At 42.3% G+C, this 19122-nt stretch overlaps 1 protein-coding gene across 10 annotated transcripts in view; it reads left to right on the top strand.

Moving 5' to 3' along the window:
• Positions 1-19122, top strand: part of Oxr1 (oxidation resistance 1) — a 359076-nt gene that overhangs the window by 276716 nt on the left and 63238 nt on the right. For 2 of the 10 annotated variants that reach the window (XM_041637780.1, XM_041637777.1), the window contains exon 1: positions 18189-18474. The exons of 6 other annotated variants lie outside the window; for them this stretch is intronic. In XM_041637780.1, coding sequence (XP_041493714.1) covers positions 18273-18474 — 202 coding nt within the window. In that variant the 5' untranslated portion in view covers positions 18189-18272. Of the gene's footprint in view, positions 1-18187; positions 18475-19122 lie in introns of those variants that run through there. 2 more of the 10 variants (XM_041637772.1, XM_041637778.1) reach the window with 2 other exon arrangements.

The following is a 19122-nucleotide window of genomic DNA, read 5'->3' as shown; positions in this document are numbered from 1 at the left end:
TTTCAAAACTTGTCAGGAGTCCACGAATATGTAGCTGAGGCTGAGTGGTCAGAGAAGAATGTGTCACATAATAGTAGGGCGTTTGCTGGGAAGATAAGGACGTTAGTTTTGTTCTTTCCAACTTGGGGGCTGTAAGAAGCATCTGGGCCAAATGCAGGGAGCAGAAACAATTATTTCTTTCATTCACTCCACAAATACATATCTGAGTGCCAGACCATATTCTCGATAGGAGGGGAAATCTCTGCTCTCATCACAATCCTATAGAAAGGCAGGAAATAAACAGGAGGTATTTTAATCTAATTTGAAAGTCTAAAACTAGGAGAAGTCAGTGCCAGCCCTGAGCAAGCTCTCCAAAGGTCATGAGAAAGGGAAATGGGAAGAAAATAATGCGATTTGACAAGATCTTTGCTGAACTTTGCACTTAAAAGTAACATAAGCAGGAATGGCATATTTTCAGGTATAACTCATCAATGGTGGCAGAAAACTCCTCAGTGAGTGTCAGCAAGACCACAACCTCTTGTGAGGCTGTAAACATGTAGCAGAAACTCACTAGTGGGGAATTCACACACTAACACTGGACAGGCAGGCCAGGGAGGAATCTCTTTTGGGGAAGCTGTACATTGTTTACAGGTTGTTAGAAGGTCAAGGTTTAATTCCCATGCACTCTCTTCTTCTAATCCCCAACAAGGAACTGAATAAAGAAGAGAAGAGCTAGGCTATAGAGATGCATAGGCTAAGACTGATGAGGATGTGTGTCCAGGATCCCCACAGTTACTTTATATGAATGTCAACTCCTTGGTCCAGGAAACTGAGTTACTGAGAAATTTCATATGTGGCCACAGAACCATGAACCTTTTGGTAATACATCGGAGGAATTGCAATATATTTGGAAAACATATACTGTACCTTATAACAAACAAACAAACAAACATATGTGTGTGACATATATATGTGTATATGTATACATATATTGTTACACGTTTCTGTTGTATTCAAATCTCAACTTGCTAAATTTGCAGTTTCTGAGAGTAGCTGAGTGATGGGTGGTTCTCTAAGGATACATTTGGAATCTAGGTTCACGTATTGGCTCCTTTGCTGTTTCAGCTTCTTTCTCCTCTTTCCCTTCCTCCTCCTCCTGTTTGAGACAAAGTCTCAGTATGGAATTTAGGCTGGTTTCGCCAAGGCTGATCTCCCAATCCACCTGCCTCAGCACCCAAGTACAGTTTTGTAGGTATGTACCACTACATGTGCGTGTAGACCCGTGTCACTTGTGGCATGTGGCACAGCCATGCTTAGTAGCTGGCGTATTATACCACCATGCTCATCCATAAAAGCTGTTGAGAAAAAGGAGGGAGCCCACCCACTTGAGCTCCTCTGTGATGAGCCTGGCAACAACACATATTATTTTGTAATCCATCTGAGAGGAAGAAATCAGTCTCTTGAGAACCTCAGACCAAAAGGAATCTGAAAAACAGTCTTGGTATGTCCTTAAGAAGATAAATCAGATTTGGTGGTGCTTGATAGTCTCCATCTGGATGATGGAAACGCTTTGAGACAACCCTAGCTGGACAAACAATCAGAGTGTGTTAGCTTCTTTCCCTGTTGCTGTGATGAACTATGAAATACCCTAACAATGGGAATTCAAGGGAGAAAGTGCTTCTTTTGACTTAGAGTTTGGGAGAGATACAGTCCATCAGTCTGGAGAAACATGGCGACAGGCATGGAAGGTATGGCTGTTGGAGCAGAAGGCTGGTTAGTCACGGGCATCCACACTCTGGAATCAGAGAGAAAACAGGAAGTGAGACAGTGCTGTAACCCTTCAAACTCACCCCCCAGTGACCTGCTTCCTGCAGTGAGGCTATACCTCCTTAAGGTTCTAGAACCTTCTAAAACAGCTTCACCAGCTGGAGACCTGATGTGGGAGTGATTTCTTATTAATAAAGAAACTGCCTAGACCCATTTGATAGGCCAACCCTTAGGTAGGCGGAGTAAACAGAACGTAATGTTGGGAGAAAGAAGCGGAGTCAGGGAGTCGCCATGATTCTCCCACTCCAGACAGACGCAGGTTAAGATCATTCCTGGTAAGCCAGCTCTTGGGCTACACAGATTAATAGAAATGGGTTAGATCAATATGTAAAAGCTAGCCAATAAGAAACTGAAACTAATGGGTCAGGCAGTGTTTAAAAGAATACAGTTTCCGTGTAATTATTTCGGATAAAGCTAGCCGGGTGGCGGGACACAGCCCGCCGCTCCGTATTTCAACAGAATGGCGCCCGACGTGATGGACTAAATCCACTTAAAAACCTGAGAAGGCTTAAAAATAAGGGAGAGAGACTTTAACACAGATTTTTCCTGTTTCTTGGTGGCGTGCTGTAGAGAGATTTCCTGATTCGGCAACAGCAGCAGAAAAAAAAAAGCTGCGTCATTTTAAAGTGCGGCTTCTTGGGACTGTGCCGCCACTGCAAACTCTGGCTTTAAAGCATTTCAATGGATTTTATGGGACTGGATGTTTGTGTTCCCGCAAATGTCTTAAAAAAAAGGGTAAAGTCTTTAAAGAGACAGAGTACAGATAGTTAAAAGATTAAAAGAAATAAAGAAAAATAAGCCACGTAAAAATGGAAAATTCACAGAGAGTCTGGATTATGTACATTGTGCTTTCTTTAAAATTTTTGACTGTAAAGGAGCTAAGTACAGAGAGACATTTCATTACATGGGCTGCTAAGCTAAACCAGAATGGATATAAGGGTATTACGATTTCAAAATTTGGGTTTAAGAATATGATGCTTTGGAAAGGGTCTTCTTTTGTTTTCACAGAGGACCAGACCCTGTGGATTTCTTCTATTACAATTTGGTATGATAGACCACGCCCTCCTGAAAGGTTGTTGTGAACATCTTCAGAAAATTGCTTCGCTCAACTGCCAACTGAGATGAAACTAGCACACAGGTTATACCATGAAAGACCTAATTAACGACGCCCCCATTCAGCAGGAAGCAGTTTGGAGAGAAAAAACTGCGCCCATGTTCCCAAAATATTGTTTGTAAATGTTCTTTTACATTTAAAGGGGGAAATGATATAGGTATGAGTAATTTGCATTGGTGTGGATTTTACAGTCAATTTTGTTATATGTATATGTATTTCTGATCTTGATTAAGGTATTGTGATTGTGTAGTTCATTTAAAAATGTAATGTATAATTAAGAAATATAGGTTAATGGTTAATCATCAATAATAGTCAATCTTGTAGTCATGTTAGTTAGATTTTCTAGATATATAGAGATACATTTCAGTTAGATAGACATTCTTCATATCTTTCAAAGACTGCAGAATATGGCATTTAATGTTTTAATAACTTAGGACTTTTCATGACAATGAGACATATCTGCTCCTGGTGGCACCAATCTACTTCGAGAGGAAGATGGGCATCGAAGAGGATCCTTATGGAGTTGGATAGCCATTTGGGCAAGAAACTGCTCTTGCCTGGACTGTTGCATAAAATGGACACAGAGAACCTGCAGAGAGAGGACTGCTGAACTTGCCTAAAGGTGAGACGGTCTTTTGGGGTTCATGACTCATGAAAGAGTCTGCGAGACTTTCTGCAGGACACAGCAGATAGTGACTGAACTGTCTTTGAAATTTCCTGCTTCATGGAAATGTCTGCTGGATACTATGGGCCTGAAGGCTGAAGATGGATGCCCCAACCATACAAAAGAACTTTGGGTGACTGTCCAGGCAGCAAGATGTCTCTGTCATTTCTAGAGTTTTCTTATTTCTTGTTTACTTAGGTAGTATTGTATCCTTCTGGAGTCTTTGATGGAGTTGAAGAATGAATAGATAGTTATAGTTTTCCTTAGTTATGATAAAAGATAAGATAGATATAAATATTGTAACTGTAATTCTTGATTGATAACTGTTTTGCTATATGTAATTTTACTATGTTAAAGTTAAAGCCTTTCTTTTTTGTTTAAACAGAAAAAGGGGAAATGATGTGGGAGTGATTTCTTATTAATAAAGAAACTGCCTAGACCCATTTGATAGGCCAACCCTTAGGTAGGCGGAGTAAACAGAACGTAATGCTGGGAGAAAGAAGCGGAGTCAGGGAGTCGCCATGATTCTCCCACTCCAGACAGACGCAGGTTAAGATCATTCCTGGTAAGCCAGCTCTTGGGCTACACAGATTAATAGAAATGGGTTAGATCAATATGTAAAAGCTAGCCAATAAGAAACTGAAACTAATGGGTCAGGCAGTGTTTAAAAGAATACAGTTTCCGTGTAATTATTTCGGATAAAGCTAGCCGGGTGGCGGGACACAGCCCGCCGCTCCGTATTTCAACAGAGACCAGCAACACACTAGCTTATGGGCAATACTGAACATTCAAACCAAAACATCAACTTTCAGAAAATGGTGTTGAATTGAAATGGTAGGATATGGAAGCATTGTAGGCTTGAAATAATCTGTGGGGAGGAAAAGAGTGATTATTTACACTCTAAACCTTAATTTTTTCTACATGGTAGGAAGACATTAAGCAAATCTGCAGCACTGTTCAAAAATAAAGCCCACCTGGGATATCCTTCTGTATATATGTTATTCTTATTGGTTAATGGATATAGCTACTATGGCCTATGGGAGGGCAGGATATAGCCAGGCTGGAAGAGATAGAGAGAATAGGCTGAGTCAAGGAGTCACCATGTAACTGCCATGTTTGCACCCACCAGCAAGCCACAACCTAGTGGCAATGCAATGATGAATAGAAATGGGTTATTTAAGATGTAAGAGCTAGCTAGAAATACACCTAAGTCGTTGGCCAATCAGTGTTGTAATTACTGATTTGGGTCTGGGCGGCCAGCAAATGAATGTGCAGTCTCAGCTACACATCATCTAGCAGACTAATACTTCTTTAAAGTATTCAATGCAAGGAAATCACTCTCAACCTCAGAAGTAGTTTTTTTTTTCATCTTGTTTCTTATAACTCCCCTCCCATCTGATTAAATATCTACCACAACAATAGAGGCATATTTGTGGCTGATTCAGTCTATTGGGACATTAAAATGGCACTATGGGTGGAGTAGTTTCAAACAGATCTCAGCAAGCCAGAATGAATAAGTTAACAATTTTTTAATTAATTAATTAATTAATTAATTAATTTTCCCATTCAAAAATTTACACTTCCTCCCCTCCTCCCATTCCTCTCCCACTCCCCCACTCCCCCTCCACCCTCCCCCTCCCTCCTTAAGAGAGGGCAGGGAACCCTGCCCTGTGGGAAGTTCAAAGCCCTCCCCCACTATATTCAGGCCTAGGAAGATTTGCATCCAAATAGACTAGGGTCCCAAAAAGCCAGTACATGCAGTAGAAACAAGTCCCAGTGCCTTTATTAATGGCTTCTCAGTCCACCCCCATTGTCAGCCACATTCGGACAAAATTTTTCTGAAGAAAAGCAAAGATTTTCAGTCTGTGAGGTAATAAGTTTTTTTGCAGCTTGCTGTCTCTGTCCTGAAGCCCCACAGCAGCCAAGGACAACACATAATCAGACACTGTTGTGTTACAATACTATGCAGTTTACAATAACTATTGAAGACCAGACTGGATCCATAGACCATAGTTTTCTGTCTCTCGGTACAGAGCAACAGCTAAAGCCAGAAGAGAATACATCTAAATATATTCAGTCCAAAAACATAAGGTGCCTAGCCCCGTCCATAATATCTATCATGGTCTGTGTTTTCACATATAAAACCCCAAATAGGTATTATCTGCTCTTGTTTTACATAAAAGTTAACCTCCAGTCAACCAGTCCACCAAAAACAGTTGCAGCTGGATCTCACAGTTGGATAAGCATGGTCCTCCTGGTACTTCAGCAGTGTTTGAGTGGACTGGGAGAGGAACAGCTAATGCCTGAGTAAAATGTAGATGGAAATTGATGTAGGAACACTCCTATGGGGACAACCTCAATTCTATACTCTACTTAAATCCCAATGGAGATGCCCTGCACTTATTTCCCGGGCCCTGTCTACTAGACAGACAGGCAGGAGGTTAAGGCTGCCGCTAATGTAGGGAAGACCTTAGGTTCCTGATCTGGACCCAACCTACCTGCCACAAAAAAAAAAAAAAGAATTGAGACTTTATACTTCTGAAAGGCAATTCCTTTAAACCCTTCCTTTTTGCTATAGTTTTAGATGAAACAAATATGTGAACTCTAAAATGTGAATTTTGTAAGCAAACATGTTTTATAACTTCATATTTTCTGATTGAAAAGCTATTTATTGAGAGAATTGAGAGAATTTGAAACTAAAATTTTAAAATGTAAATCACAGATAACTGATACATTTCTTCAGCTTTAGTGCCTCTGCATTCTACCCTTTTTACTTTGCTTCATCATCATTTTGTTCCTGGTTATGTTACATAAAGAAAATCCTCATTGGCACACATGAGAGTCCAGTTTCTGTCTTGCAATCTCAGAGTATTCTTCAAAATACAGAAATGGCAGAAGGTGCCTGAAAAAAACCAATGTATTAGCCTGACAATATCACTCATGTTGTCCTTGGTGTATCAGACTTGCATAGGATTTAATAATGCAAACTAAACATTGCTAAAACCCTTCTGGGTAAGCTAGATTTCAGTTACAGATTTAAATGGAGTCCTACCCCTCAGTGACTTGCTATATAATAGGTCTTAATTTCTTAATGAATTTCTTGATTATATATTTAGTTCTACTCAGGGATCTAGGCTCATGATCCAGCACCTTGCTTCTGTAGCATCACCATCTGACACATGTTCTCTTTTGGGTACTGAGGCAGTGGCAGCAATATTCTCAAATTGTGGGCCATGACCCCCTTGGAGTCTCATATCAGATATTCTGCATGTCAGGTACTTACACTATAATTCATAACAGTAGTAAAAATTGCAGTTATGAAGTAGCAATGGAATAATTTTATGGTGGCGGGGTCATCACAACATAAACTGTATTAAAGGGTCACAGCATTAGAAATATTAAGAGCTACCGCTCTGGAGTAAAATGATGGTTTTCCACACATGTGTATAAGGCATATATGTAATTTCTGCTCAGTGACTGCCAGAATTAGTTTTATAATTTAGTGTATGATTGAAACGAAGATGTGAAATCACTTGGAAGAACTGCGAAGTAGCGTCTTAAACTTGGCTAATAGTCTAAAAAGTACAGACTCGGGAGTTCTCACTCTATCAGCCTAGGAATGGTGTGTCTGTGGATAGCTGGGGAATTTGCTCTTTAAAATGTCCCACAGCTGATTCTCATTATCAACAGGAAGTACTGTGAGCTAGTGTTTTTAATGCAGAGAAAATGAGAATTTAAGATTACTGTGTCTGCAGTATTGGGCTGGACTAAAGAGGAGGAAGCTAGAAGCTGCAAAGTTTACTTTATATGGTGTTTAGTGAGAAAATGCATGCATGTGTGTGTCCACATATCCTGCTGCATGTTAGCAGGGCTAGCTCAAATGCAGTGTCCTAACAATATTTTAATTTCTCTGTATATTTTAAGATTCTCATCCCCACCCCTTCCTTCCTGATCCCTAAGCAACTAAGCAAACAAGTGTAAAGTGATGGCCGACGAGTCCTTGTCCAGTTCAATCAATAATTGCCACGGGTGTTAACACCTGAGTGCCTTGGCAACGGATGGGATGGGTGTGGGTGCCTTGCTTGCTTCTCTCATGGGGTAGCCAAAGAGTGGGGGCTACCTTTATGTGCCTTAGAGTACCACCGTCTGCGACTTTGAATGTGGTACATTGCTGTGTCTACTCTCTTCTGGGGAGACTGAGAAGTAAAACAACGTCTAGAATAGCAGAAAGTGGCCAGTGCCTGATTCGTTGTGAAATCGAAGTTCTCTAGGCACGGCTAGATCACTGAAGGATACCTGTCCAGGTTTGGGTTTCTTTTCCTGGATGCTGACATTTACAATGCGTTGACCTGACACTGTTAGCTCGGTTCTCAAGTGGTGTGGTGGGGAGCGGGGCATGCCCCTTACCCTTAGGAAAGGAGGCGGTTCTGTCAGCTTGCTGCAGGTGCAGCCCGGCTGGGCGGCATGTTGATAAAACGTTGATCTAGCGACTCTGCGCTGACCCTGAGAGAGATGGGCAGGCTTAAAGACAGGCTCTTGTTTCTTTGTTACACTCCAGTGTGACTAGGGCTGAGAGATCATGGGATTCAGAATCCACCCATCTCCGTGACTGCTTTCCCTGAAGCAGGGAGGGAAGGGCTTCAGGCCTACAGTGGGAATCTGGAAACTTGGATTTCTGCATAAAAACACGTAATAATTGGCAACAGAGTTAGGGTCTCCCCAAATTATAAGTGCCCTTTATTTTACACTTCTCATTCTGGTTTTCTATTCTTCATCTAAAAAAATACAAATTCAAAGACAGGGAAATTATTTTTAGTAATTCTAACCTAGATAATCTCTAAATATAAATATATGACTTTAAAATGTCTAAGTGTTTGAGAATAACATTAAAATGAGGTATTTAATATATTACAAATGCTTTCCTAAGCCTTTTAAGAATATAGATATTTTATTAATAAATAGAGTGAGTCAGAGTAGTATGTAAAGACCTACTATAGAGTTGAGAGCAGAAGAAATGAAACGAGAGTAGCAGAAAGGGCCTCAAGGATCCAGAGACTGGGATAGCACTGTGGCAGTGAGCAGCAGAAAGGGCCTCAAGGATCCGGAGGCTGGGAGCTCACTGTGAGCTCAGTCCCCTGCCAGACACACTCTCTACTGCAACCACAAAGAATCAGGCAGAAACGTGTGCTGGAAGGAGAATTAGAATGTTTCATTCTAATTAGAATTAGAATTGCCTCCACAATCTAAGATTACCCCCTGGAGATTCTGATAGCCCTGTTCCCAAACTCCTTTCTTGGGTTCTCACAACTGCAAGCAGATATCATAATACTCTTGGCATTCACTCAAGCAGTTGAGTGAAATTGATCCAGAAGCCCCAGAAGCTGCCTCATTCCAGGGATGGAGTCTTTAAGGCTGTCATTATGTAACTGTAATTACTACCTTCAGTAGGATGTAAAATAATTCTATGTTTAAGTTGATGTGAATTATTGTGACCTGGGTTTTAATTATAATTCTTAATGTTGGTATGGCTAGGTCCCCATTTTGCTATACTGACATGGAAGTGGTTTTCTGATAAGTGTGGGAACTAACTTTTAATATTCAGAATTAAGGGGAAAAGTTACTTTATATATAGTAGGGATGATGATGATGATTATAAACGCAGGGCAATGCTGTTGGGTCCATCCCTCCTCTACTGAAAGATCATATGAAGGTTTTAGTGTTGTAATCATAGCTGAATATGTTATCATCTTCCTGTCTGGTACTCTGATACCCTGGAAGGTTCCTGATTTGGAAGTGTAGCCTTTTTGTGGCTAGAGAGGCACTAAGGCTTTGAATTTCACAAAAAGGGGGGAAGTTGTTAGAACAAGGAAAGAACAGTTAAAGTCCCGGGTAGCCAGAGTCTGGCCCTGTGCCAAGTTAGGCTGTAGGCTAACTGTCAGATCTTGATGTACTGATTGTGCAAGAGATGCATTCCCTGTTTCCTAACACTCTTGAAACATCTTTGTTTAGTGTCAGGTTCACTAAGTCTTTTGCTGTTTTCTGCTTCTCCCATCAGAAATGGAGTGCTGATATTTCTATGCCACAATAGTTACCAGGTAGATGCTCTAACGTAGTCTGACTTCTTGAGGATCCAGGTGTTTATCGCTGTTTATTGATGTGGCTAGCCTTTTAATCAGGTTATGAATTGCATTTTTACCATTTTGTGTAAAGATTTGCCATCAGATGCCCACCGCTCAGGTACTTCAGTTTGAGAAAACGGTCTAGATTTTCTGCTTTCAGGTAAAATCCCAGCTCTCCAAGATCCAGTAATTTCGCTGGCATTAGAAAGTATTTTGACAAAAGTAATGCACACAGTGTGAATCTTTCTCCACAGTTGCAATGGGCCAGGAAGAATGCCAGGAAAGAGTTATTAATAGAAAAGTCACGTGATGGCAGATTTACAAAAAGATAAGAACTGGGGGAGCTTGGCAAAGTGGGACAGACTGATCTGGGTGGGAGCTGGGAAAGGCACACAGAGACAATAATAACCAGGACTTCATCGGCCACAGCAAGCTTTCCAACTGGACAAGAGTCTCCTTAATATGTAAATAACCCAGTAGGACAATTTGAAAAGCACAAACAGATATATTTTGGAAATATAGTTCTGGTTGTTTTTAAATGATTGAATGTATCACTTTTGGGTATAATAATAAAATCAGGGTGATTTTTCCAGTTTTCTTGTCTTTTATTTATTTTTTTAATCAAGTTTCTACTTTCAGCAAAAATTGTCTTACTTGGTGGGCTAAGGGATCTGGCTCAGTAGTAAAGCGTTTGCTAACATGAACTAGAGACACAGGATTTGATTCACAGACATCTGTAGAAAACAACAAAAAAAAAAGGATTACTTGAAACTTTCACGTTTAAAGGTAGTTTAGTTACTGGTCTTATTTTAAGCAATAGATACTGCAATTGTTTTCAAAATCAAAAAGAACAATGATGCATGCTCAGAGTAAGGGTGTCAGGTGAGACTTTCCTTAAATTCTGGGATCTAAGGGAACTGTTCTTTAATTAGCTAATAATGTCAGTACATGCACGCACACAGTTCCAGCCAATGAGCAAAGTGCTTTCCTGAAGTTTTTCACACCATAACTTTGGGTAAATAAATGCCATGGAGTTGAATACTCTTGGAACTCACAAAACAGCTTTGTTCAACAGATTACAATAAATCCAATTCCAAAACTAGGTTAACAATGAACTTGCTCTAACATGTTTTAGTATAAAAAGGCTTTGATATAAATAAATTTAAGTAAAACAATGTGTTGGCGGAGAGGGCCACTTGCTCTTCCTGGCGGCCCAGCTAACTGAGACCCAAAATAATCACACAGAAACTGTATTATTTAAATCACTGCTTGGCTGATTAGCTCTAGTTTCTCAATGGCTGTTAAATCTTAATTTAACCCATTTCCATTAATCTGTATATCAACATGAGGTTGTGGCCTACCGGCAAAGTTTCAGTATGTCTACTTCCAGTGACTCCATGACTTCTGACTCTGCCCTTCTTCCTCTCAGCATACAGCCTAGCTTTCCCTGCCTAGTTCTGTTCTTCCCTGTCATAGGCTCAAAGCAGTTCTTTATTCATTAACCAATAAAAGCAACACATAGATAGAAGGACTTCTCACACCAACAATGGATACAATAAACTTCCATTTGTGCTTCAAAATGAAAGGATACGTGTATCTACATGCACACGTGCTCACAACAGTGCACATAAACATGTGTGCACTACAAAAGAAACCACGGAGCCTTTATTTTGCAAAGAGGTGAAAAATTACCACTATATAGTTTTTTATATTCCTTGTACTTTTGTTTTATCATATGTATGTATTTCCCTTTTCTTTTAAAAAGCTGTGAAATAATTATTTCAGTGAGACGAGACATCACTAAGGAAAAGGCCGAGTAACTACTCCTTTTCTAAAAGTAAAACATTGTGATTGTGTTTGAGACTTAAGGTAAGAGGGCAAAATTTACTGTCTGATTGATGAAAACATGTATTACATTTTTACAACTTTTTCCTAATTGGAAATTTTACATGTGTATCAATTATTTTTAAATTGGATCCACAGAATACCAACATAATGTCTTCTTATTCGTTTCTTTTTTTTTAAAAAAAGATTTTGTTTCTATTTGTGTGTTTGTGTGTGTGTGTGTGTTATATGCCACATGTATGTAGGTGCCCTTGGAGGCCAGAAGGGAGCGTTGAATTAACTGGAACTGGAGTTAAGGTTGGTTGTGAGATGACCAGTATGGGCTCTGGAAGCCAAATTTGGGTCCTCTAGAAGAAAAGCAAGCTTTGTTAACTGCTGAGACATCTCAGACTCTGTATTAGCTTCCCATACAATTATTTCTGGCATTGAGCAAGATAATAATTGTTATAATAAAAGTTATAAAAGAACTCACATTCTAAGGTACTAATATAGTTTAGGCAGTCATCTAGGCACATGGAAAACATGTGTGTGTGTGCATGCGTGTGTGTGTGTGCATATGTGTGTGTGCGCACGCACACATGTTCACACATGTGTAATAGGGTGGGAGTTTTTCCTTAGGAGCTGCACACTATTTTTATTTAAAGACAGGGTCTCTCACTTGAACCTTGGACTCCTCAGTTAGGTTGAACTTGCTGTCTTGCAAGCCCCTTGGGGATCTACCTGTCAATGAAAGCACTGGGATTAAATGTGTGTGTCACTGTGGCCAGCTCTTTACATGGATGTTGACGACTGAACCGAGTTCTTCATGCTGACACAGCACACACTTCACCACGGAGCTATCTCCCCACCCATGCCCCCTCCTTTCTTGTTAAATCTTCTCAGGCCACAGGACTAAGAGATTCAGTCAGTTGCTTCCTATTACACCACTCACTAGCAGTGGGAACGACAGAACCTATGGCAGGCCTTGGGGCCCGTGTTCTTAATAATGAGGCTGAGCCAAGCCATATATACGATGTTCCAGTGACCTAAACTGATAGATTACCCCTGGAGAGAAAGGATGTTCTGCACCGGTGCAGTAAGAACTGGTGGTTAAGAAATGCAGCTTTTTATCTGAAAATATTATTTTAACCAGAGCCGAGTAATAGTAGTTTATTTCATATTGCATCATCTCACAACTTCCGAGAAGACAGAATAGAGTCCTTGAAATATTTTTAAATTACAAAAGCATTCTAATGAGCTCTGCATTCATACTGTACAGCAATAAAAGTTCAGTTTTTCCATGTAACGTAAGTTACTCCTGTCAGAAAGCAACAAGTTTCCTTTCTCTCCCCACTTTTTCTCACTTAGACACAGGGGGTTGAACTGAGGGCCTCCTACATTGCACAAACACTGTACCATTGAGCCATATTCCCATTCCTTTACATACATGTATGTCTCTCCCTCTCTCCTTCACTTTCTCTGTTTGTCTCTTTCTCCTCCGTGTGTCTGTTTCTCTCTCTCCTCCTCTCTGTGTGTGTCTGTTTCTCCCTTTCTCTCCTTTTTTTCTCTCTCTCTCTCCTTCCCTATCTCTGTTTGTCTGTTTCTTCCCTGGCCCTGCGTGTGTGTGTGTGTGTGTGTGTGTGTGTGTGTGTGTGTATTGAGTGATAGTTCCAACAATGGTCCAATTTGGCTTTGAATTCATTCTGTAAGACAGACTTTTAACTTTGCACCTTCCTGCCCAAGCGTTCCCAAGTAGCTAAGATTACAGTCTTGAACCCCCAGGGGTAGGGCTAGCTACTATTTTCTTACATGTGCTAACAAAACTTTATATGTGAATTCATATACTTTGTTCCATTTTCAAAAATGGAAACATACATCAGAGGTATTCTGAACCTTACTTTCCTCCTCAAATATATATATATATATATACACATATATACGTATATACATACATACATATATATGTATATGTATATATGAAGCTTCTGCCGTCACGTCTAAGTCTTGTCAAACCCGAGACCGTGGAGACTTTCTGCACCTCCCATGTTCCCCTTAGAGTTCGATGGTTTTAGCTCTTACAGTTGTTTCTTTGAGCCATGTTGAGTTAACTCGTGTGTTTGGTATGAGGGAGGAATCTAAGCTCTTTCTTTGGTATGTGGCTACCAATCGTTCTGGAACTGTTTATTGCAGACAGCACCCCCCAACACACACACATACACCAATTAAATGTCCTTGGCATCCCTGTTGAAAACCAATACCATTAAAACTTTATTTCTTAGTGCTTGAGTTTATATATATATATATATATATATATATATATATATCTTGATTCTGTACTATTGATCTATGTCTGACTTTATGCCAATATATACTTTGTAACTTTTATGTTTTGAAATTGGGCAATACAAGACCTTGATCTTTGTTCTTTTTTACGTTCTTTTTAAATTGTCACTTTGGATCACCTTGAATTGTCATATGAACCTGAGGATAAATTGTTCCGTTACTGCAAAGAAAACAGTTGGAAGTTTAATATGGAACATTTCAACATGTAGATTAAAAACTGTAATTTTAGCTTTCCTTTGAATATAGTCAAGTGAAATAGGTCAGAAAAGAAACTTAGATGCACAGATGGTGACAACATTATTAGTAATCATCGAATCAGGAAAACCCCAATGTCCAAATGTGGTCTCTGTCCAGGGAAACATTATGGGATGTACAGATACGCCTGCAGATGAAAACAGCCTGGGGCTAGTGCATGAGGCAAAAGAGCTGGATCTGAAGTCCATCGGCCACAATTTCTTTACATGGGATGCTTATTAAAGCAGGTCCATAGATGGTGTGTTAGTGGTGGCTTAGGGTAGCGGGTAGAATGGGGAGTGTCTAACCTTAAGCTTATTTTCCATGATGGAATGTTTAAAGAAAAAGTTGTTCATGATATTTTCTCAATCTGTACGCTTTGAAGGGGTGGATTTTATGGTATGTAAGTTATACACTAGCAAGCAGACATTAAAAATGAGGTAAAAGGCAATCTACAAATGAGTAAGGTATGCAAGGAAAGTTTTTTTTTTTTTTTTTTTTTTTTTTTGACAACAGAGATTTATGCTGCTGGCCTAGGTAAGAGCTAAGGAGGTGCTGGAGGGAAAGTGTAATTGGAAGACTCACAGGTTGGCATGTCACAGGCCACACAGACCAAGATCAAAAGTAGATTTTAAGGGGAGGTCCGGACAGGATAATGACCTCTTTCTGAGTCACGGTATGGAAAGGAACTTGTCTGGGAAGGTAAGAGGAAGAAAAGAAGGAAAGCGAACACTTGTATTTGATGGCCTATGGTTTTCTGGGGCATGTAGAAGGCAATGTGACATTTTGGAGTGATAAATTTGGCACTTCACTGGAGCGGTGACAGCTGAGACAACACACGAAGAACATAGAACAGGAGGTTGACTTACAGGAAATATGAGGGTCTAATGGACTTTAAATCAAATTTGTATTCAGTCAGTAAGGTATACCATTTGTCCAGCAGCCCTCGCCTTCTCTGATACAGATGCAGAAAAAGTGGGGGTGGGCGTTAACATCATACAAAATTGCCTTTGAAACGGTAGTATGCAGATTCCTACTGTGTGGATGTAAAAGCACAAGTTTACCTGGGTAGTAAGAACTCAAACACTATTTGTTCATGGTAATCACAAAGCAAATCAATTTAGTAAGACACTAAAAGACATACCTTAGAAAAATAATTTCAATTTATCAAGAATCAAGATTTTTCTTTAAAAATATTTTTGAAGCACCCTCTTTCCCCACCTCCTCTCCTTCTCTATCCTCCTCCCCTAAATTTTATTTTCAGACAAGGTCTTGGTAAAATGGCCAAGTTGGCTTTGAACTTCTCATCTTCTTTGTCCTCTACTGTGCAGAGGACAGACAGAATGCAGGCCTGTGCTCATCAAACCTGGCTTGCATACTGAGACTCAAAAGAACTCAGTGGCAGTAACCTAGTGATGGCTTCTATTGAAATGTAATTCTCAGATATAAATGAGACAAACTAAAACCTCTGTTCCCCGTCAGGATGTTAAAAGGAAGTACCTTTCTTGGGTAGCTTATGAATAACAAAACTATTTCATAGAGTCAAGAGATCCAAAATCAGCATGCCAAGCAAGAGTAGCTTTTGTTGGCGGTCCCTTTTTCTAGTTACAGACTCCCTTAGCTGTGGATCCTTACATTGAAGTAGATCAGAGAGCTCACTGAGGTTGATCTTACCAGGGTACTGGTCCCTTTCAAGAAGATTTCATCCTCATGACTTAATTACCTCCATAAACCAACATGTGGGGATTAGGACTTGAACAGCTGAGTGTGGGGGATGACGAACATTGTTGATTACATGGCCTAACCAAGAGGTCCTTAGGAGAGACTGGAAAACAACATCCTGAGTGAGGGTAACCCAGACCCAGAAAGACAAACATGTCATGTTCTCACTCATAAGTGAATATTAGATGTGACAAAAAGGATAACCAGGTTACAATCCACAACCCCTGAGAACCTAGGTGACAGGGGGAGCCTAAGAGAGATACATACATAGATGCCCCTGGGAAGGGGAATAAGTGAAGATCTCCTGAGTGGATTGGGAGGAAGGGAGGGCGGAAGGGGAGGGGCAGGAGAATGAGGGAGCTGGATGGTTGAGTTAGGGAAGGGACACTGAGGGAAAGGAGGGCAAGAGATGTTTTGATAGAAGGAGTCATTAGAGGGTTAGGGTGAAACCTGGTGCTAGGGAAATTCCCAGGAATTCCCAAGGATGCCCCCAGCTAAGACTCTAAGCAGTAGTGGAGAGGGGGCCTGAACTGGTCTTCCCTAGCAGTTGGATCAATAACCACCCTAATTCCAGTAAGGATAAAAGCAGATGCAGAGATCTATAGCTAAACACTGGGCGGAGCTCCTGGAGTCCAGTGGAAGGGAGGGAGGAGGGATTGTGTAAGCAAAGGGGTCAAGATCAAACCCACAGAGACAGCTGACCTGAACTAGTGGAAGCTCTCTGACTCTGGACTGACAGCTGGAAAACCCACTAGGCCCTCTGAATGTGGGTGACAGTTCTCTGGCTTGAGAAGTCTGTAGGGTCACTGGCAATGGGACCAGAATTTATCCTTAGTGCATGAATTTGCTTTCTGGAGCCCATTCCCTATGGAGGGATATTTTACTTACCTTGATACTGGGGGAGGGGCTTGGTCCTGCCTCAACTTGATCTGCCAGACATTGCTAACTCACTTTGTGAAGCCTTACCCTTTCTGAGGAGTGGATGGGGGCATTGGATAGGGGGTTGGGGAGGAGCAACAGGAGGGGAGGGATGGGGAACTATGGTTGGTATGTAAAATGAAAAAAAAAAAACTTTTAAATAAAAAAAGAGAGAGATACAGAAGGAAGGCTAGAGCAATTTTTAAGCCAAGCAACACTTTGGAACTTAAGACTGCCTGCTGAGAATGCAATTTCCTTGGCCTCTTCCTCCTGAGCACTGTAAATCAGGCACTCTGGGGACACTGCCCACACGTTCTATATTTTTAACCAGGTGTAAAGTTGATGCCGATGTTGGGATCCTAAAGTTTATCCAATCAAGTGAGAAATTTAAACTGATAATGGTGCTGGCATGGAAAGTAAGATGAGTCAACAAATTTCAAACATCGATCAGAGGGCAGCGGCCTCAGATGGGGTTAAAACCCGGCAAAGTAAGTTCCCCATTTTCTGGACTCCATTATTCAGAGTCTTTAGCCGGTTAATGTCCTAAGCAATTCACAATTTATCCCTATACTGGCAAAAGAGGGCTTGTTTAATTTGTGGGAAAACTAACGAAGCTAACAGACATGAAAAGACTAGCTTGATCTCACAGGAAACAAAACCGGGTAGTAAGTAAGTAGTAAGTGTGTGTTAAAGCAACCGTTCTTTCTCCAGTCCCTGTTTTCCTTCTAAAAAGGCAGATCTGCTCTTCTGAGCCATCACTGCGCTGGATTCCTACAAAGTCAATTCAGCAAAAGTTCATAAACTCCCGGCGAACTTTACCACATGGCCACTGCGATCTTAACTTTTAAAGTAGCCATCACTTTGTCATTAAATTTTCTTTTAAAGGGGTAAGGATTTACGCGGTTTACACACACACACACACACACACACGTTTCCAACACCACTAGCAAAAACTTTGCTAGGTTTAATCACACACACGCACACACACCACACACACACCTTAGTAAAAACTTTGCTAGTCCCTAGAACTCCCCTGAAGTCTAGCCGAGCTGAGCGTCCAGGCGGCTTGTGGGCCCCACGCTGCCCTCGGGCAGGAGGCTAAGGGTCCTCCCTTCCTCGGCGGTCCAGAAAGTCCGGCTGGCTCCGGGACGGGGCGGGGCGGGGCAGGAGGGGGGAGCGGGCTGCTCCACCGCGGCGGGACGGTGGGGGAGGGCGGCGAGCACCGGCGCGGGAGACTTAAAGGTCCAGGCGTTTCCAACCTTGGATCCATCGAAGACGACGACTAAAACTTTTGGAAGTGAAGCTCTGCCCGGACCGGAGCGCGGGAACGCGAAGCAGCACTTTCCCGTCCCTCGGAGCCCGCAGGCTCCCCCGACGAGCGGCCCAATGGTCTGCCCCGGACCTGAGGAGGCCCGGCCCGCGCCGCTCGCCTGCAGGCGCGGAGCCGCCGCCCCCGGCTCGGCAGGCTGGGCGGGCGCTGTCGCGCGGCGGCCGCGGCCCTCAGAGAACCGTGGCGACGGGCGGCGGCATGGACTACCTGACCACGTTCACCGGCAAGAGCGGCCGGCTGCTGCGGGGCACGGCCAGCCGCCTGTGGGGTCTCGGCGGAGGCGGCGGCGAAGCTCGGCAGGTGCGCTTCGAGGACTACCTGCGGGAGCCGGCTCCGGGCGACCCCGGCTGCGGGCCCGCCGAGCATCGGCCGCCCTCGCCGGTCAGCCCCGAGGGACCCGGTGAGTCCCCCGTCCCTGCGGTGCCTCGCCTCCCCGCGCGCGGACGGGGACGGGGACCGGGAGGCGGCGCCGCGCCGAGGGGGCGCGGGCAGGTGTGCGAGCTGCCCGAAGACTCGCAGCGGCTTCGTGGTGGCCTCTCCTGGTCTCCCCCCACGCGGGACGGGCGCCACCGATTTGTCCCGGTTCCGTGTGGGATCCTTCCTCCTCTCCCTTGCCTCCTCCAACCAGTTGTGACGTCCACGGAGTTAGACTTCCAGAACGCCTTGTCTCTGCTTGGCCCTGGCTTTGGCCACACTCCCTTTACTTGGTGCGTGCCAGCTGCGAGGACCCATTTCCTAACTTAAAAAAAAAAAAAAAAATTCCAAACCAAAGCAAAACAAATGGTACTTTGTAATCGAAAGCGCTTCCCTCATCTGGGAACATAAGTGAGTTTTGTGTGCACCGTGTGTTTTCTTGAGGCCCAACCTGGAAACTTTTCTCACTTGCACGGAACTTTGTGTTCCTTCTCTGCGACCATGCCAGCGGCTGTAGGCTACTCTTTAAAGACCTTATAATGGCATGTTACTCATCCTTAAGAAGGGGAAATGCTGCTGCATATGTATTTTGGTGTAATGCATATGGTTGTTTCCCCAGCGTTATTGGCTTTCT

The sequence above is a fragment of the Microtus oregoni genome, unplaced genomic scaffold, assembly GCF_018167655.1.
Source record: "Microtus oregoni isolate MIOR12 unplaced genomic scaffold, Mior012 000053F_ref0000044, whole genome shotgun sequence".
In the NCBI taxonomy this organism is placed as follows: Eukaryota; Metazoa; Chordata; class Mammalia; order Rodentia; family Cricetidae; genus Microtus; species Microtus oregoni.
Note: the sequence above shows the minus strand (reverse complement) of the source record. Positions and strands in the feature narration are given on the sequence as shown.